Genomic DNA, 20,477 nt, shown 5'->3' with positions numbered 1-20,477 from the left:
ATGATCCCTGACATCCAAATTCTCTGAACGCCCCCACGAACTGACAGAATTTTCGAGCTCCAGGTTTACAATTGAAGAACCCAAAGAATAATTCAGCAGCTTTCCCACGTTCACACTTGAGGTGTCAGTCATATTCAATGGGCTGTGTGTTTTGATACCGTCTTCCAATCAGCTACCGGTAGCCTCGTAGTACAGCGCTGCCAATCTGAGTCTTACAGTTTTACAGGGAAGCACTGGAACCTCCCCAAACTCAGTTCCCTCAGTAGGGCCACGCCTCGTCGCCCTTCAGTCTCACATTTCAGCGAAAGCCCCGCCCCTTATGTTCCTAAGTCCCGCCCTACCCTGCAGCACTATGGTGCGCTTTCCCAGCTGTAGCTTCATCCCTAGTTTAGCTCCACCTTCCATGCTTACTCAAAGCTCCGCCCTTTGTTATTTGGGCCCTTCGGGCCCACTCTTCCGGCTGCGGTCGTCGCATCAGGGCACCGCTTTCCGGCGGCTCCGCCCCCTAAACACAAGCCCCTCCCGCGCCGGCCTAGTCCTCCCACGTCGCCCCGCCCCTGACCATATCTGCGGGCCTCTGCGGCTCCCTTGCGTTCGTCCGGCTCTAGGCCCTGCCCTCAACTCCGCCCCACCCGGAGCTCCCGCCCTGTTCCTCCCAGTCGCCTTCCTCGGAGACCAAGGCCAGGTCCCTACCGCAGCAGTCGCGCCAGCAGGAGGGAGGGAGCAGGCGGCGGCAGAGGGGGAGGGGAGAAGGGCGGGCTCCTCACGCCCAGCCTCGCGCTGCCTGTCCGTAGTCGCAGATTCGCCACAAACGGCCCGAGGACTCAGACTCCCCAAAACTGAGCTTTCGGTCGCCAGAAACTCCACTTAGAACATGGAGGCGCTCGCTGAGCCCTGTAAGGTGTCCACAGATCTTTTTCAGGCCCACAGGCTGGTCTCAAACTCCTCAGTAGACCGGCGAGGAACCGTGGCGAAAGTGCGTCTACACAGCACCACGGGACCACGTTTACCCTGGCGGACGCCGTCGCCGTCGCTGCTGCTGCCGCCGCTGCCACAGCCTTTGCCGCCACGGTCTCGCCGCTGCTGTCCCTGTGCCGCCTCCAGGAGCCCCCCCATTGTCCCGGCGGCACTGGGTTCCCAGGCCAGAAGATCCAAAAGCTCGGGAAACGTGAAGGTGCTTGCGGAATTGCGACGCTGGGGCACCGGCAGGACCAGGAGTGGCAGGGGTCAGCGCGGGAAGCCGGGGGAGCCGGGCCAGAGAGTGCGGGGCAGGAGCCGGGGCGGCCAGCTTCGCGTCCGAGAGTTCGGGTTTCCCCTTCTCGGCCCGTCTCTGGTCGCCGGCCTCCCACACGGGGTTGGAGCCCCGGCGGGCGCCCCCGGCGATGAGCCCAGACTGGAGGTGGCCGGTGAGTACGGGCCGGGGCCGGGAGGTAGTGCCAGTGGAGAAGGGGCAGCCCTGGCGAGGCGCCTTAGGCTCCTCCTGAGCCCCTGGAGCAGGGAGAATTGACGTGCCATTCGTTCGTGGGGAGCGTCCGCAGCAGCAGTGTTCCCTTTGAGGCTGCCTGGGCCAGAGGCAGAAGGGAAACCTTGTTTGACTTGTTACACTTTGACAAAAGGGAAGCGGCGCAGCATCCGGGAGATTGGGCTCTAGCCCCGCGGGCCTTGTCCCACCCCTTCCCCTTACTTCCTTCTGCTCCCGGAGTTCCCGGGAGTAGGTGCTTCCGCCATACCCAAGGGCCCCAGGGCTTTCAGAGCTAAGTTCTGGACACCTTCGTGCCTCTGACGCCAGGTCCCTTGGGGCACTGTGCTAGTTCGGGAACCAGGGCAGCAAAGCCAGAACGGCAGCGTTCACCAGGGACCCGGCTTGGAAAGTGTTGAGCTTGTTTGTACCTATAATTGGTTTTGTGTTTAAAGGCACAGCAGCAGGTAGGAAATAGAAGTGAGCTGGAATTGAATGTGTAACTTGGCTGACTCGCTGTCGATAGATGGACGAGAGCTGCCCATTCTCGTAGTTGAGCCTCAGGAGAAGGAAGGAAAGGCTGAGAGTTAGTGTTTGTCAGGGAGGTTAGGCAGGCCCTGCATTGGTGGTCCTAGGCACTAGTTCAAACTAGTCCTGAGAGAAATTGGAGCGGTACCAGGCTAAGCTGGGCTCCCTGGGGTTTGGTGCCATCTGCTGTCTCTACTCACCCAGAAACTGAGGTGGGGGAGGGTTAGCCTTTGGGAACCTTGGAACATAATACCTAGATTTTTGTGATCATGTTTGTGTCCTGGCATTCAGTATGCCCTGAGTTAATGTTGCATGAATCAGTAAATGAGGAAACCAAGTGTAGCCTGTGCCGTTTGCCCTGCAGAAATGACCATTTCACAAGGTCTCTCCCTATATCTCCCCACCCAGTTCCAGGGTGAGGTTCCCCCTTAAGACTTCAGCAATGCACTGATGATGTAGTTCAGTGGTTTCTGTTGGAAGCTAGGACTCAGTCATTGGCCACTCACTCAGGCATACAATAAGCAACTTTTAATGCTTAATCTGATCTTCCTCAACTCCTAATCTGGTGGTCTTCTCATTCAGCTATTCAACAGGTTTCATAGTATTTGCCCAGGCTTGGGAGTCCAATGCATGCTAGGAACTGGGGATTTAGAAGTAAATAGGTCTGGTATTTACTGAAGATCTCCTAGTAGAATGGGAGAAAACCAGAAAATGTCACACTGGAGGTGAGAATAAAATGCCACGGGAACAGCTTTTCCTTGAGAGAGTGAAAAAAGTCATAATAAACATGTCATTTGAACTAGGTTTTGAAGAATTTGTAGGAGCCCACAATTCAACATTCCTAATTGAGAGCCCTTTGAACCTTGAGAGATTATAACATGAAGGGAATTATATGCTGCAGTGTGTAGACAACCATAACTACTGAAAAGACTCTAGAAAGGAAGACTAGGGACAGAGAGCAAAAGGAATTTCTTGATGTTATATTAGATGGTCTGAATAGAAGCTGGAGAGCAGCTGGAGGCTCTTAGTAATGTCATTGGTATGATCATTGCTACTTAGTAGAAAGATCACTCTTGTCACTTTATGTGAGACTAAGCCAAAGGAATTGAGACATAGGCAGCAATAGGTCTTAAGGGCCCAGACTAGGACCTTTGTAAAGAAGCTGGCACCTAGAGATGCTCTAAAGAGACTGGCCAGGCCGGGCGTGGTGGCACACGCCTTTAATCCCAGCACTCGGGAGGCAGAGGCAGGCGGATTTCTGAGTTCGAGGCCAGCCTGGTCTACAAAGTGAGTGCCAGGACAACCAAGGCTATACAGAGAAACCCTGTCTCGAAAAACCAAAAAAAAAAAAAAAGAGAGAGAGAGACTGGCCAGGACATGGTGACCTTGTGAAAAGGAAGGCTGGAGAGAATCTACTGTATGGTGTGGGAGCTGGAAACTGTCAGGCCTGTGCTAATTGATCTGTGTATTCTAGATGTGACAGCATGGGGGTGGACTTTGATGTGAAGACCTTCTGCCACAACTTGCGAGCAACTAAGCCACCATATGAGTGCCCTGTGGAGACTTGCCGCAAGGTTTACAAGAGTTACAGTGGTATCGAGTACCACCTGTACCACTATGACCACGACAGCCCACCACCCCCACAGCAGACCCCACTGCGCAAGCACAAAAAGAAAGGGCGCCAGTCACGACCAGCCAACAAGCAGTCACCCAGCCCCTCTGAAGTCTCACAGTCACCAGGCCGAGAGGTGATGAGCTATGCTCAGGCCCAGCGCATGGTAGAAGTGGACCTTCATGGCCGTGTCCACCGAATCAGCATCTTTGACAACTTGGATGTGGTGTCAGAGGATGAGGAGGCCCCTGAGGAGGCCCCTGAGAATGGCAGCAACAAGGAAAACACTGAGACACCTGCGGCTACACCTAAGTCAGGCAAGCATAAGAACAAGGAGAAACGAAAGGACTCTAACCACCACCATCACAGCGCTCCTGCCAGTGCTGCTCCCAAATTGCCTGAGGTGGTGTATCGTGAGCTAGAGCAAGATACCCCTGACGCACCACCCCGGCCCACTTCCTACTACCGGTAAGACCACCACCATCTCCTACCTCTAGAAAACCAATCAAAACCAAGGGAGATGACAGTCTGATAGGAGACAGCCGGCAAAGGAGCACTAGTCTGCCAAGGCAGTGTGAACTGTCCTTTAGCCCTACTGGCATATGCCAGGTCCTGGGTTCTCTCCCTTCCTGCTCCCTTTGTAACATTTTTTTAAGAATTGTTTTTGTGTGTGTATGTGTTTTGATTTGTTTCTGTTTTTGAGACAGTCTGACAGTTTTCCCAGGTTGGCCTTGAGCGGGCAAGAGAGCTACCTACCTCTTCTCCTGAATGTTATACATCTAGCTATAGCCACATCTTTATTTTTAGAACTCGCTCAAAGCAGTCCTTGTTCCCATTTGCCAGGCCTGTCAAAAGTCACATGTAGGAATCTCTGAACTGAGGTTGAGACCCATGTCCACCAGGCTTCAAACTGCAGTGTTTCCTGCACCCAACATCCTGCTTCTAAAGCCCTCATCCACAGAGCAGCTGCAGTGCTCCTCCCTAGGGCAGAAGACATCGGCTTCATAAGGCCCCAAAGAGGAATCATAAATCTGATGTAATCTCCCACTGTTTTGTTACTGTCACCTGTCCTTTAACAGCTTTGTGAGCAGGAGTTCATTGTTGCCATACTACCTCTTACCTCTCTAGCGCTCGCTTGCTTAGTTATTTATTTGTGTGTGTGTGTGTGATTTTCTCTTTATATTCCATTCATTCTAAGAGCTAACCATAGTGGCTCCTTTTGAAGTTCCAAACATTCCTAATGTTAAAAAAATCTTTTTTACATTTATTTGTTTGTCTGCACATGGTACTACAGCGCCTGTGGAGGCTAGAGAACTACCTGTGGGACAAAAAAAATGTTCTCACTTTTACAATGCATATCCCAGATCCCAGGATAGGCCATTAGGTTTACTCACAAGCATCTTTACTTTACTGAACTTGTTTTGCTGGCCCTAAAGCCACAGACATAATAAAGCAAATTTCTTTAACATGAGAAAAAAAGATGTAGGGTGGTAAGACTGTGTGTAGAAATCTCAGCCACAGGATGTTATCAATACCAATTGTAACCCCCACCCCCCCTGGCAGCTAAAGCCAAGAGAACAGTTTGTTCATTTGTGTTTATTTGTAAAGGCTCTTATGTGAAAAGTGGCTTTTGCCAAATACACAATCCATTTGATGTTACAGTGTTTATATATATATATATATATATATATAGAGAGAGAGAGAGAGAGAGAGAGCGAGAGAGAGAGCAAGCAAGCGAGAGCGAGCAAGCGCGAGAGCGCATATTACTTCTCTATAGATAAGGAACCAGGGCCCAGGGAGCTTAAATGCTTAAAGTAATTTACTGTTATACAAAGACCAGGCAGTATGACCTCAGAGTTTCTATGCACCTGGCCTGCTCAGAGATACATTTTCCATGTAGAGAGAGAGGAATTAACGTTTTGCTAGATCATGGTATATGTCATTTGATGTAGCGTCTCATGTCCCCCTAAATACAATATTCATATACATATGTATGTGAATGAATGATTTACTTTTGTAAAAACCTGAGAAGATCTGATGTAAGGAGAAAAAAAATAAGGAATACTTGCTAAAACTTGGACAAAGGACTTCTCCAAGAGAAAATTGGACTTCTCCTTTGTCCAAGTTTTAGCAAGTATTCCTTATTTTTTCTCCTTACATCCAGTCCCCCTTTCTGGTTTTTCACTCTTCTCTTTTCTCTTAGAATTTACCATGCTCTCTTTATCCCAAGCACAGGCCCCTCTTTGGGCCTTTCTCTCCTCCAGTGGCTCTTGGCATAACCTGCTCTCACAGGCAGTCCACCCCAACTTGCATAGCTCCTTTTCTTTCTCTCTACACATAGTCACTTTCTTCCTGGGATCAGATCTTTTCTCCAGATGAGCAGTTTTTTGCTGGTTGCAGTCAGTTAGGAGCTATGTTGTTATTATAATTAGCAAATTCCCCATGTTTTGAAATGATTTACTTTTGTAAAAACCTGAGATGGTCTGAGGTCATCATCACTCTAATAATATAATTTTCTCTTGCTCAAATCCAGTCCACTTCTTGAGGGGGAGGGAGAGGGTGGTGTGTCAGCTGGTGTGTCAAGAATTGTACATGACATACAGCCCACCTATCTGTGCCAGAGGCTATAATCTGGGAGCCCGTGGGAGTGCGTTATGTACTATCACATGACAGTTGGTGTGTCATGGCAGAGAAATAGGCAAGACCTGACGTTTAAGAGAACTAGTATAAGCCCTAGAACTGTCCAGCTAGTTCACTCCAGCTCTGATCATACCCTTATTCTGGGAGCACAGTTGCTAGAAGACAAGGAAAGAACTAAGGAAGAAACTGCCCCTACGTACATTTTACTCTTTCCTCCCTGCCACCCTCAAAATGCCTTTCAATTGAACAGCACTGAAGACCTATTTCTATATAGTGAATCAGATACGATCCCTGCCTCTGTTAGAGAACAAGTTAGGAACAAACAGCTATAATTCAAGACAAGGTGGGTTAGGGTTATACAAAGCTAATAAAATTGACATTTATTGAATATTTGCTCCATGTGAAGCACTATTCTAAGTGTCTCCCTTTATTAACTCATTTCATGCTCACAACAACTATGGCAGGCATATTACCATTATTTCTCTATAGATAAGGAACCAGGGCTCAGGGAGCTTAAGAGCTTAAAGTCATTTACTGTTATACAGAGACCAGGCAATATGGCCTCAGAGTTTCTATGCACCTGGCATGCTCAGAGATCCATGTAGCGAGAGAGAATTAATGTTTTCCTAGAACATGGTGTATGTCACTTGACTTAGCCTCCCATGTCCTCCTAAATACAAGGTCTCATGTATCTTAGACTGGCTTCCAACTCACAGGGTAGTAGCCTTGAACTCTTGATTCTTCTGTCTCTACTTCTCGAGTGCTAGGATTTACAGGTATGCTATCACACCTGGTATTATAGAGTGCCAGGGATTGAACCGGGGCTTTGTGGGGATTGAACCAGGACTTTGTGTATGCTAGGCAAGCACTCTACCAAGTGAGTATAACTCCAGCTCCTTGGCTGGAGCCATTTCTCTTGTAATGCTATTTAAAGTTATCATTTACTGAATATAGCCCTTGTGTTATCAGTTAATACAAGGTACAGGGCAGAGCAGTGCTGTTCTGAAGGTGGCAGAATGGCTGAGACAAAATTTAAAACCAGGTTTCTGCAAAGCCAAAGTCCTATTCTTGTCTTGTACTATGTAATAGACAATGCCAGAGTCTAGTGAACTTAAGACAGGGCAGTGTGCATGCCTGCTGTGTCATACCACCTGGAGCAGCCCTCTGCTCAAAGAATTCCAAAGTGGACGTGAAAAAGGCTAGAGGCAGTGAATGGGTGACACTCTGTCGCTCCCTGGTGATATGACCTATATCTCAAAGCTTCAATTCATCTAAAATCACAGCCTCAGTCTTCTGTCACTGTGGATAAATAAATGATAATAAAGATAAGGACACTAATCTGTTAGCTATTACCAGAATAGCTGTACTTTGGCCTAGTGCCTTGCCCATAATGAATGCTCAGTCAGTTGTAGCTATTATCTTTCAAGGCTATTCAGAGAACAAACAGGATATATAGAATTTGAGAGACTGCTAGCATCGTCTGAGAGAACATCCATGTGTCTTTGGTACTTGTCATCTTTGCTAAAGGCCTGTATTCATTTGCCAATGATGTCCAAGGAATTGCCTTCCTCTGACAGTACAATCCCCCCCATACTTTCACAGGGAGACCTCCCTGCTCCAGCATTGCCCCATTTAGGGGTCTGGCTGAGCCTCTATACTTCAGGGAAGACCGCATCATGTGATAGCCACAACATGAGTACTAGAGACGTGGGCCTGTCTGTGTTCATGACCAGGTTCTTGGGCACTTTCTGAGGAAGTTAACTTCTCCCACATTTAGGTCTCCTTTTCTGCAAGACAGGAATGATTCTAATACTATAAATGTGGGGTTAAGGTAAGGCTAGAGAGATACATGTATACATGGGCAGAGGACTAGTGCTTGGAGGCAAGAACAATGCTTTGTCTGAAGGAAAAATATCAGCATGTGATGCCAAGCTGCCTGTGTGCACTGCAGGTACATCGAGAAATCTGCAGAGGAGCTGGATGAGGAGGTGGAGTATGACATGGATGAAGAGGACTATATCTGGCTGGATATCATGAATGAGCGGCGGAAGACTGAAGGTGTAAGTCCCATCCCACAAGAGATCTTTGAGTACTTAATGGACCGTTTGGAGAAGGAGTCGTACTTTGAGAGTCACAATAAAGGTGACCCCAATGCACTAGTGGATGAAGATGCCGTGTGCTGTATCTGCAATGATGGCGAGTGCCAGAACAGCAATGTCATCCTCTTCTGTGACATGTGTAACTTGGCTGTGCACCAGGAGTGCTACGGTGTCCCCTATATCCCTGAAGGCCAGTGGCTGTGCCGCCGTTGCCTGCAGTCACCTTCTCGTGCAGTGGATTGTGCTCTGTGCCCCAATAAGGGTGGTGCCTTCAAGCAGACAGATGATGGCCGCTGGGCCCACGTGGTGTGTGCCTTGTGGATCCCTGAGGTTTGCTTTGCCAACACAGTCTTCCTAGAACCTATTGACAGCATTGAGCACATCCCACCAGCTCGGTGGAAGCTCACCTGCTACATTTGTAAACAGCGGGGCTCTGGAGCCTGCATCCAGTGCCATAAGGCCAATTGCTACACAGCCTTCCATGTGACATGTGCCCAACAAGCTGGCCTTTACATGAAGATGGAACCTGTGCGGGAGACAGGTGCCAATGGTACCTCCTTTAGCGTCCGCAAGACAGCCTACTGTGACATCCACACACCCCCAGGTTCTGCTCGTCGCCTGCCTGCCCTATCCCACAGTGAGGGTGAGGAAGAAGAGGATGAGGAAGAAGATGAGGGTAAAAGCTGGAGCTCAGAGAAGGTCAAGAAGGCCAAGGCCAAGTCCCGGATTAAGATGAAGAAAGCTCGGAAGATCTTGGCAGAGAAGAGGGCAGCAGCACCTGTGGTGTCCGTGCCCTGCATCCCGCCACACAGGTACACAGGCAACAGTGGGCAGGGAGGGGAGGGAGACACACTCAGAAGGACTGGGGCCTGAGTAGAATGGACTGCTTGCCTTCCTATCAGGAGATGCATGGGAGTTAAAAAGTAAGTAAATTTAAAGGAGGTGATCTTAAGTAAGACAATCTGACTTTTGCACTAGGGGCCAGAAATACTGAACCGTTATCTGGCAGACAGAGCATATGTTTAAACTACCCTTTTTGACGGTGCAGTTAAGATGAAACAGCCATAGGAAAAGTGACCTTCCCATGAAAGGAGAATCAATGGTCCGATATGTTTTAGCATGCATAGGGACCTAGGTTCAGTCCCCAGCACAGAAAATAAAACAGTGCAACTTGGTTATGCACCAGAAGTGCTACAGTGTCTGCTGTGTTCCTAAGGACCATCTTCCCAAGCTGTGGACTGTTGTGCCCTGTAGAGTGCTGTTCAAGTCAGACTGTGATGTCAGTTGTTTTTAGCTGCCTTGTGTTGTCTAGTTAACTTCACCATGGGTTTCTGCTGTACTTGTACTTTATCTTCACTTGATCTTAGGGAAAAGGCCAACAACTTTGTCTTCTGCACAGTCTGAGAGATGAGAGTCTAGCTAGCCATGCCCACGCTGCAGTGACTAAGCAGACTTAAAGACAGACTGATCCTGTTCTGCTTAGTGCTAAGCTCGGTTTCCTCTCTGCTATGTTGTGCCACTCAAGGCACTTTTAATTGTGCCTTAAACCCAGAGTTCCAAACTATTCCTTTTTGCGACAGAATCTCCTGTAGGCTGGGATTGAACTCCATATATAGTCAGATGTGACCTTGAGCTTCTGGATCCTTTTATCCTCACCTCTCAGTTTCTGGGATCACGGTGTGAGCTACCATGCCTGACTTTCCAGACCTTTTTGATGAGCATCAATGCCCCCACTCATCCTAATTGAGGAGCTCTTCCTGGCAGTCAGGACCTAACAGGGTTTTACTTTGTTCCCAGGCTCAGTAAGATCACCAACCGCCTGACCATCCAGAGGAAGAGCCAGTTCATGCAGAGGCTGCACAGCTACTGGACTCTGAAACGACAATCACGGAATGGGGTCCCACTACTCAGGCGCCTGCAAACACACCTTCAGTCTCAGAGGAACTGTGAACAAGTTGGGGTACCGTGTCCGAATCCTGTGGGCTGTGGAAACTAGTACCAAAAGGGCAAGGACTAAAATGTGTAGCAATATCCTCCAGCATCGAAGAGCTTACAGTTTTTCTAAGTTAAATTAACATCTCCATCCCAATGCAGGCTCAACATGAAATCTGTATATTATCAGCTTGGTAGAAAGGCATTATTCCTGTGGGTTCATTAATTCAACAAACATACCAAGCATTTTCTAAGTTCTAGCCCCTGGTAACACGTGGATAGTGGTGCTTTGGTAAATTACTGGGTTTCCTCCTTGGCCTAGGTTTCCTGGGTACTCCTCTTCTGGACTCTCCTCTGGCTTTCTTACCATCTTCTGATGCCCCTTTTACCTCTACAGAGAGAGTCTGATGATAAAAACTGGGCCCTCAAAGAACAGCTCAAGTCCTGGCAGAGACTGCGGCATGACCTGGAGCGAGCTCGGCTGCTGGTGGAGTTGATCCGCAAGCGAGAGAAACTAAAAAGGGAGACGGTGAGTGCTCCAGGGCCAGCCCTGGTTCTCAAAGTAGAACATGTCTCTGGAGAAGGGAAAGTGTATGGCCAAGAGCATGAAGGCCCATACTGGCATTATGAGTTCCAGCAGTATGTGCTTTTAGGCCTGTGGGAAGCCAAATGTTAAAGGAGATTGCACAAAATCCAAACTTCTGTGACCCAGGCAGCTCAGGCCAGGAGTTAAAGGATCGGGGACCAAAGTAGATAAGGACAGCTTTCTTTCATGGGGTCTGAATGAGAAAAGCATGTTCCTAAGCCAGCAAGGATCATCTCCTTTGACCTCTGCTGAGGGACTGGCCAGGACCTGGCTGATCCAGCCTTTTTGTGTGTCAGATCAAGATCCAGCAGATTGCCATGGAGATGCAGCTGACCCCTTTCCTCATCCTCCTCCGAAAAACCTTGGAGCAGCTCCAAGAGAAGGACACAGGCAACATCTTCAGCGAGCCGGTCCCTCTGTCTGAGGTAACCGAATTGGACGAAGTAAGAATCCCTTCCCCTCACTCCAACTTCTTTTTCTTCCTCTCCCAGTTGGACCCCTCCCTGATGCAGGTCTGACCCCAGGACTAGGTTGGGACCTAAGTGTAAAGGGTTCGTTCGGTGGCTCTGGGGCAGAATGAACTGAGCTACATGTGTCACCTCGACTCTTGTCTATCCTTACCCCACCCCAAGAACTCAGAATGGAAGCCCATCTGCACTCCTTCCCCAGAGTCTGCCAGATCACAGGGCAGGAAGATGCTTTCAGGGTGTGCATCCCTAGAATAGAAACTTTAGAAGACTAAGAATTTAAAGAACCAACTCTGAAGCCCTAGGTTGACCCTTCTTTCTGAAATAAGACATTGGAGGCCTTACCACAAACCTTATGACAACCAAGAACAACAGTATACAAGATGGTATAATTTTTAGAGAATTCTCATGACTTTTTTCTCATTAAAGCTGCCAGTGGCCAATAAATATATTTGCCTGCATTTTTATTACTATTTCCAGGAGAGGAAAATAAGGCCGAGGAAAGTTAAGAGACTTACCAAGGTCACACAGCTTGTGACTAGTAAAGCCAGAACTAGAATTTCCCCTTGTACTACATGCCTGCCTCTTAACTATGGTGGGAGGTGGTTGCTAGATGCATTTTAGGGGGGCTGTTAAGAGTAGGGTTTGGGAGAATGAGAACAGATCTCCACTTAGACACTTACCCTGCTCTCCCAGGTACCCGACTACCTAGACCACATCAAAAAGCCCATGGACTTTTTCACCATGAAGCAGAACTTGGAGGCTTACCGCTACTTGAACTTTGATGATTTTGAGGAGGACTTCAACCTCATTGTCAGCAACTGCCTAAAGTATAATGCCAAGGACACCATCTTCTACAGGGCAGCAGTGCGACTCCGTGAGCAGGGTGGTGCTGTGCTCCGTCAAGCCCGGCGACAGGCAGAAAAAATGGGCATTGACTTTGAGACGGGCATGCATATCCCTCACAACCTGACTGGAGATGAGGTCTCACACCACACTGAAGATGGTGGGTGATAAGTCATCCGCATGTATTGAGGGCAATGCTGTAGAGATGGACAGCTTTCCTAAAGTCCCTGGGAGCAGGCAGTATAGGCAGAAAGCAGCTGGGCTGAGCAACAGCAAGCTCTCCCCAGGAATGCTCTCCCAAAAGCCAGACTGAGTGAGTGGATGGCTGGGCCACTATTCTACATACTAGTGCTGCTGTTTTAACAGCTGTTCTAGGAGAAGCCAATGGGAAGAGTGGGTTTCCTCTTGCCTGCCCAGGTTCAAGGGGCCCAACGGGCTGCTTTGAGCCTGACTTTTCTTCCCCCCCCCCCCCCAACTCTCCCTAGCAGTAGAGGAAGAACGGCTGGTCCTGCTGGAGAACCAGAAACACCTGCCAGTAGAAGAACAGCTGAAGTTGTTGCTGGAGAGGCTGGATGAAGTCAATGCCAGCAAGCAGAGTGTGGGCCGCTCTCGGCGTGCAAAAATGATCAAGAAGGAGATGACAGCATTGCGGCGGAAGCTTGCTCACCAGCGGGAGACTGGCCGGGATGGGCCTGAGCGTCATGGCCCCTCAGGTCGGGGCAATCTGACACCCCACCCAGCAGCCTGTGACAAAGATGGACAGACCGACAGTGCCGCAGAAGAGAGCAGCAGCCAGGAAACAAGCAAAGGTCTGAACCCTATAGCAAGGTGGACCCCAAAGCAAGCCAGATTTTACCTCTGTAGCATGTACTCAACCCTGGTGTCCCCGAAGCAGAGGCCCTGCATGGCTAGCTGTACTTTCTTCTTCATTACCCAGTCAGGGGCTTCTTAGCTACCTCTCTGGCTATTGGTATGAGTTGTTCTAAATCCCAGGCCCCAAAATCATCTCAAGCTATATTTCCAGGGTGTGACCCTGAACATCTACCCTTCCTTCTCATGTCAGGCCCCTCACCAACTCTCCTTCTCTCTTTCTCTGCTCCAGGCCTGGGTCCCAACATGTCCTCAACCCCCGCACATGAGGTGGGCAGGAGAACCTCAGTTCTGTTCTCCAAAAAGAACCCGAAGACAGCTGGACCGCCCAAGAGGCCGGGCCGGCCCCCCAAAAACCGGGAGAGCCAGATGACCCCCAGCCACGGAGGCAGTCCTGTGGGGCCCCCTCAGCTCCCCATCATGGGCTCCCTACGTCAGCGCAAGCGGGGTAGGAGCCCCCGGCCCAGTTCAAGCTCAGACAGCGACAGTGATAAGTCCACAGAAGATCCCCCAATGGGTGAGCCTCATCATCACCCAGCCCCCAGTTCCCCCTCTCCCCTGAGAGTGAGCAGAGCTGCCATTCTTCCCAGCTTATTTCAAGCTCTCCCTTTGTTTCCCTATAATAGACAGCTGAGGAGTCTTAATTTCACCTCCTCATCTTTCATTTGTAAAAACTGAGGCCCAGAGATACTACCCAGCCAGGTTCACAGCCATGCCCCTCCCCACCATCTCTTGACCTTTTCTCTTCTCTTCTGTCTTGGGAACTTCCTGCCCTTTAAGCCTTTATGTTTTTAGGCCAAAGGAAGGTGAGGTGAGGGTCAGGAAAGAGCTTTGGCCAGCTGTGGTAAAACTGCCCAGAGCTATCTCCTGGCCAAAGCTGAAGGACATTTTCAGCCCAGAAAGAGAACCCAAACTCTTGATTTCATCTTACCCCCATGCTGGCTCTAATCTACATCTTCCTGACCAGTTGGTTCCTTCCCTCCTCCTCTTCCCTCTAAGACTTACCAGCCAATGGCTTCAGCAGTGGGAACCAGCCAGTGAAGAAGAGTTTCTTGGTGTACCGTAATGACTGCAACCTTCCCCGAAGCAGCTCAGACTCTGAGTCCAGCAGCAGCAGCAGCAGCAGTGCAGCCTCAGACCGGACCAGGTACCATCCCTACAGATGGGAGGCAGGCTGCAGGATGCCTTTACAGGTTTTCCCACTGGAAGTTGGGTTGCAGCCATTTCAGTCCAAAGGAAGGAGTTCATACCCAAGTGTCCCTGTAAAATAAATAGATTAGTCATCCTAACAGAACAGAAGATGCTGTCATAGGTTAAGTTGATGTTTTGGAGCAATGCAAACTGGTGCCTTGTAGCTATTTTGGCCACTAAGTTGTTTTTAAAAACTGAATACAGGGGCTACTCTTCCAGAGGACCCTGGTCTAATTCCCAGCACCCACATAGTATAGTTCTAGTTCCAGGGGGATTGGATGCCCTTTGCTGGTTTCCACAGGCACTGATACATGGTACACAGACATACATGCAAGCAAAATACTCATACAGATAAAATAAAATCTTTTTAAAAAACCCAAAAGACAAAACCCCAAAAGGACAGAATTACATTTACTTAAAAAGCAAAACTAGCCAGGCATGGTGGCACACGCCTTTAATCCCAGCACTCAGGAGGCAGAGGCAGGTGGATTTCTGAGTTCGAGGCCAGAGGCCATCATGGTCTACAAAGTGAGTTCCAGGACAACCAGGGCTACACAGAGAAAACCCTGTCTCCAAAACCAAAAAAAAAAAAAAAGGCAAAAACTGAATTCACATAAAATTCTCAGACTCTATGTTCTCTTTAAAAATCAGAGTATCAGCTGGATATGGTAAATCATATAATCCCAGCACTTGGAAGATTGAAGTAGAATTGCTGCAAGCCAAAGGTCAGCCTGGGCTATGGAATAAGCTCCATCCAGGCCAGCCATCTCAAGGACTGGAGCTAGAGCTTCTTGGTGGAGCACTTGTCTAGCTTGTGAGGCCCTAGGATCAATTTCAAGTGCTTTAAAACAGTAAAAAATTAAGGCGCATCTGACAGTTCTGGTTGGTATTGTTTGTAGGCAGGCATGGTTTCCGCTCAGTGACAAAATTCTACATTAATCTGAATCCGAGCCTAATGTCTAAGGGTATGTGCTTTGCAACCTTCATAGAGTCTCAGCTTTTCAAAAGTCTAGGTTTGGGGACTTAACAAGGAGAGGAGCCCTGCCATGCCATTCCCCATTTCCCCCTGTGGATTGCATTCCAATTGTCTTTCCACAGCACAACTCCCTCAAAACAAGGCAGGGGCAAGCCCTCTTTCTCTCGGGGCACATTCCCAGAAGACAGTAGTGAAGATACCTCAGGCACTGAGAATGAGGCCTACTCCGTGGGCACTGGCCGCGGCGTGGGCCACAGCAGTAAGTACCCTCACCCAAAGTCAGGGGTGCTGGGGACCCAGTTTCAAGGCCTTGCCAGCCCCCCAGCTGCTGATCCGCCCCCTCTCTCCCGTTCCTGTGAAGTGGTAAGAAAGAGTCTGGGTCGAGGAGCTGGCTGGCTGTCAGAGGATGAGGACTCCCCGTTGGATGCTCTGGACCTTGTGTGGGCCAAATGCCGAGGCTATCCATCATACCCAGCTCTGGTAGGCCTATGGTTTCTCTTGTGCTTAGCCCTGGCTTTGCAGCCCTAGGACTGGGATTGATAAGTGTAGCCTTGCCCTCTCCCTGCCAAGCTATGGAGTACAGGGCTCCTTAGCAGGTAGACTGGTAGGCACATGTATTTCAGTACCTCAGAGAGATCCCAGTCAGTTTCCCACCTCTCTCTATCTCCTTTTGCACCCTAGGTTCTGAAATAATATGGGTCAATACTGTAACCCCAGTAACATTCTTTGAGTTCTTAGATAGGGCTGGCTAGCTTCAGGGAGGAAGTGACCTATACATAACTGAGCTTGTATTATATCCTCAGATCATTGATCCAAAGATGCCCCGAGAAGGTATGTTCCACCATGGGGTTCCTATCCCTGTACCACCACTGGAGGTTCTAAAACTTGGGGAACAAATGACACAGGAAGCCCGAGAGCATCTCTACCTCGTTCTCTTCTTTGACAACAAACGAACCTGGTAAGGAAAGATGGATGCATTTGGTGTGACTTAAAGCCACAGATATATACAGCCATCTGTAATGTGGCAGCAGACTGCCAAGAGACACTACAAATGATTAGTTTATTACAAAGTGTACATGGTGGAGCAGGGGGAACGACACACTTAGAATAGCTCTAAGAAAAGGGTGTGGTCCTTAGTCTGATGCACTGAGTAGGCAGTAGCTGGCAAACAGCTGTAACTAGAAACCAAAGGACCATCAGTGACTGACAGATTTAGGGTGGCTCTCTGCCCACATTGATGGCTTCTAGACTTATTTTTTCCATTTTTTTCCTCTATAGTAACAAGGTGAGGAAAACCAAAAATAAACATTTAAACTTTAAATCCCTCCTGTCAAAATCGTGATAAATGCCTGCAGATGATAATTTGTAGTCTCCCTAAAGCAGCTGGGACAGGATTTTTGCACCCAAAAGATGCCGTGGTTATGCTGTAGAATTAATATGCCTTCCCAGTGAGAACTCATCCCACTTAAGAATTTAATAAAGGAAAGTCTCTAATAACAGCATGCAACTGGTGCGGCACAAAAGGGAACCAGCCTCAGACACACAGTTTACCAGCTCATAGACCGGCGTGTGCGCGCACATGTGTGTGTGCCTTAGGCTTATACATCTCATGTACACCATCATCCTTAAATCTCCGCCAGATCCAGGTTGCACTTTAAACAATTTAAAAGAGACAGGAGACTGCAAGTCTGACCACTTGGGCGGATGAAAGGGAGATTTATACAGCAAAGAAATTGCCAGAATTAATTAAGTACACCAGTGTTGTTGTTTTTTGAATAGTTGTTACCTAGGATCGTCTTGGTCACTTGATAGAATTATGCTTTTCCTTATAAGTAATTTACTTGATGGCAGACCAGGATGCCATTAATAATAGTTGTCACTTGCACTGCAACCTTAGAGGCATGTTCTATGATATGGAGATGGACCTGGTGGCTGGTTTTAAGTCAGTGTTGCCTCCTTTTGTTTTGGGAATCTAGATTAACTGGATATCAATCTTGGTGAACAAACATTAGCAAAAACATTTTCTCAGCAACCCTAGACTGCCATTTTGGTACAAAATTTTCTTTCCTACGGTTTCTAACACACCTGGTTAGTGTACTACTTACTTTTTAGTCATATTGGAGGCAGAATTCCTTCAGCTAACTTTTACTTCATGTAACTCAGTATTTCCTAAGCAAGTCTTTTAGTAAATCCTTGTAGAATCAATGTTATTGCCTCAAGCATCTCCTGATTCATTTACTCCCCCTGATCTAACTGCTGCCTGGGCTGTTCTTCTCAATACAATACACAAGTCCCTTGATAGCAGGGATGCTGGGAGTCGGCATTCCTAACAGCACGGGGTTCAAAAGGGTGGCACTCTTCTACCTGAAATCATGCCTCATCTCATCTTCTTACCTTCTCTGACAGGCAGTGGCTGCCCCGGACTAAGCTCGTTCCTCTGGGTGTGAACCAGGATCTAGACAAAGAGAAGATGCTGGAGGGCCGCAAGTCCAACATCCGCAAGTCAGTGCAGATTGCTTACCACAGGGCTCTGCAGCACCGAAGCAAGGTGCAGGGTGAGCAGAGCAGCGAGACCAGCGATAGTGACTGATACTGTCAGAGCCCAGTGGTGCTCTGTGATGGCTCTCCTTCCCTTTGCTCATTGTCCTGGAGTGATGCCGCCCTCTGCACTGACTAATTCCTGGTCTTGGGGCCAGTCTCAGGGGAAGTTGGGTAGGGGAGGTCCCTCCTGCCCTGAGTGCAGCTGGACTGTACAAAACACTCCAAGGGCCCATGGCCACTCAGTGCAAGGAGAGGAGAGGTCTCACAGGTCTAACGAGTTCAAGAACTCATGGCATTGTAGGGCAGGGTGGTGGGCCACAGTAAGAATACTGTAAAAACAGGCCCTACCACCCTTACCTGCTCATGCCAGGGGAATTCATAACTGCCTAGAGGCCTGAGGCCCTTGCAGGTGGTAAGGTCAATCAGCATCTTCCCAGCCTAGCAGTGGGATTGATGTCTGTCTAGCCTGGAAGAGGGGCACTAGGTGACCCCTCCCCTGCTGTTGTAAATACTGTAATTATTGGAGAATTTAAATTATTCTCATTTGTAACTGCGTTTCCGGGTCGCGCCAGAGTCATTTGGTACTAAAAAAAAAGAAAAAGAAAAAAAAAAAAAAAAAGAAAAGAATGGAGCTTGTCTCTACTTCCTTTCCTTTTCCCATAGAATTCCCCCTACCTTTCAAACTGGTTTGTATTTATTTCAGAGGAAGAAAATATATTGATTCTTAGAAAATAAAGTCTATTTAGAATTCTTTCTTCTTGCCTTCTACTAGGACAGAGGGATTCTGAGAGCTTTGTGCCTCGTACTTGGAATGTACTTTGTGCCCAAAGGGTTGCTGATGACTATGCATGGCAGTCATATCAGCAAGCTAGATAGAGTAGTACGGTCTTGTAATCCCAGGACCTGAGGTGCTGAAGCAGGAGAATTGCCATGAGTTCAAAGGGGAGGCAGAATAACATAACAAGAACCTGTTTTTGAAAAGTTTCAATAGCAAAGCTAAGTAAGAGCTCACATGTCCTATGTACTGTCAGGCACTGCCCTAAGTACCTAGAAATACATAAATTGTATCTAATCCCTGCAATAACTCTGGATGGCTAATAATACACAGCTGTCTCCACAGTGACAGGACCATACTAAGTACCTTTAGATACACTTTGTGTAATCTTTACAGCAATTATTGGGTGTGTTAATAACAGGTTGTTTACCTCAGATGCTGAGGTTTAGAAAAATTAACTCGCCAAAGTTCCTACAACTAAGAAGTTGGAGAGCTAGGACTTAAACCCAGGTCTGTTTGTCTGGAAAGGTGTCTTTCCAGCTAGCACCTAAGACCAGATGAGTCCACTACTGCCATCTTTTGTGATTCAGTTGCTTCAAGTCCTTTGTTAGGACTTTAGCTGAAGGGCTTCAGACACTTCAGTTGAAAACAAAGTAGGTGTGTACCAGGCTGTTAATACACATGCAACCTTGGCATTTTTTCCTAATTTAAAGTCTTGTTGGAAGAGAATGCCTTCTAAGTGCCAGGCACCTGTAAGGTGACATGCCTTTAGATGAGGTAATCACAGTAAAACATGGATGCTGAGAGCCTTACAGCTACTGCTTAATGTAACTGAGACAAAAGACCCAATTTGTTTGATGTTGGTTAATAGTGTTCTAGCAGGTGTGCTGTGCCTTTCCGTAGACAGAAACTAATCAGCATCGGCCTTGCCCGTGAATCTGTAGTCCAATAATTTAGGCACAACCCGAAAATTTCTCTGCTTGATGGAAAATATCCTAGTGTGTCAAACTAGTGTCCGAAGTTCATGTTTCTTACTTTTTTTGTTTGTTTGTTTTTGGAGACCGTGTTTCTCTGTGTTTCCCTGGCTGTCCTGGAACTCACTCTGTAGACCAGGCTGGCCTCAAACTCAGAAATCTGCCTGCCTCTGCCTCTCAAGTGCTAGGATTAAAGTCATGCGCCATAACTGCCTGGCTGAAGTTCATATTTCTTAGCCTAAGCATTCTTTTTTGTCTTTGAAAAAAAATTATGATATAGTCATTTTTGGAACAAGGTGGCTGGTGCTGATTGTGTTGGTCCGTTAGGCTGCCTGGAGGCACACACTGGCATTTGGACGCAGTGAACTCCAAAGAAAGCCCATCTCTCCAAGCTCGGACTGGAGCGGGTAGCAGCGCCGCAGGCTGTAGCCAGGGCAAGCAAACCCGAGACTGGCCTCTGAAGCCTGGGAAGCCCGAGATGGCGCATTCGGGGCCTCCTGACAAGACGTGGAGGGGACAGCGCTGAAAAATCACTGCCTCAGAAGAGGCTCGGTGGAGAAAGGCTTGAGCAGGGGAGGATGAGATTCTTTCGGTTTATTTCTTGAGACAGAGTCTCGCCATGTAGCCCAGCCTACTTAAGCCTCGAACGTGCCTCCCGCCTCTGCCTACCGAGTTCTGAGACGACCGGTGTGTACCACTACGCCCTGCAAGGATGTGGCTCCAGTGCGGGCCAGCCCCAGAAGTTGCAGGCAGGCCCTGAGATTACACCGAGAGCCCTGAAATGGCAGAGCCGGGCCTCGGGCAGCCAATCGCCAAGCAGCGAGGCCAGCAGGCCAACCGCTCCGGCACCTCACAGGCCCGCCCACTCCGCCACTCTCGAGTTCTCATTGGTGCCTCGCACTTTCTTCTCGGATTGGTTACCTCTAGGGTCAAATAAGCGGGAACAAAGATCTACTTCCGTTGGGAGTAAACTGGGACCCG

The 20,477-nt window shown here is 48.5% G+C and overlaps 1 protein-coding gene and 1 long non-coding RNA gene across 9 annotated transcripts; one reads left to right on the top strand and one right to left on the bottom strand.

The window, feature by feature from the left end:
• Positions 1-932: 932 nt before the first annotated feature.
• On the top strand, positions 933-18,374 carry Brpf1 (bromodomain and PHD finger containing 1). Of its 8 annotated transcripts, none has more exons than XM_029478279.2 (14): positions 934-1,406; positions 3,462-4,067; positions 8,191-9,150; positions 10,136-10,298; positions 10,668-10,799; positions 11,153-11,299; positions 12,020-12,329; positions 12,655-12,978; positions 13,272-13,556; positions 14,039-14,186; positions 15,329-15,465; positions 15,568-15,686; positions 16,010-16,164; positions 17,613-18,374. In XM_029478279.2, the coding sequence occupies exons 2-14, from the start codon at positions 3,472-3,474 to the stop codon at positions 17,794-17,796; spliced, it is 3,660 nt and encodes a 1,219-aa protein (XP_029334139.1). In that variant the 5' UTR covers positions 934-1,406; positions 3,462-3,471; the 3' UTR covers positions 17,797-18,374. The 8 variants fall into 8 exon arrangements, with proteins under 8 accessions (XP_029334137.1, XP_029334139.1, XP_021020162.1 ...); XM_021164505.3 differs by having other exon boundaries at positions 935-1,406; positions 11,153-11,281; XM_029478280.2 differs by having other exon boundaries at positions 937-1,406; positions 12,658-12,978.
• On the bottom strand, positions 2,551-20,427 carry LOC115031293 (uncharacterized). The gene is made up of 3 exons (XR_003836889.2): positions 20,166-20,427; positions 14,045-14,299; positions 2,551-2,672 (listed from the first exon to the last, which is right to left on the bottom strand). It is a non-coding gene; the product is annotated as an uncharacterized LOC115031293 (long non-coding RNA).
• Positions 20,428-20,477: the final 50 nt, after the last annotated feature.

The sequence above is a fragment of the Mus caroli genome, unplaced genomic scaffold (assembly GCF_978045245.1).
Source record: "Mus caroli unplaced genomic scaffold, Mus_caroli_1 scaffold_7, whole genome shotgun sequence".
NCBI lineage: Eukaryota > Metazoa > Chordata > Mammalia > Rodentia > Muridae > Mus > Mus caroli.
This window is presented reverse-complemented; position numbering and strand designations above follow the sequence as displayed.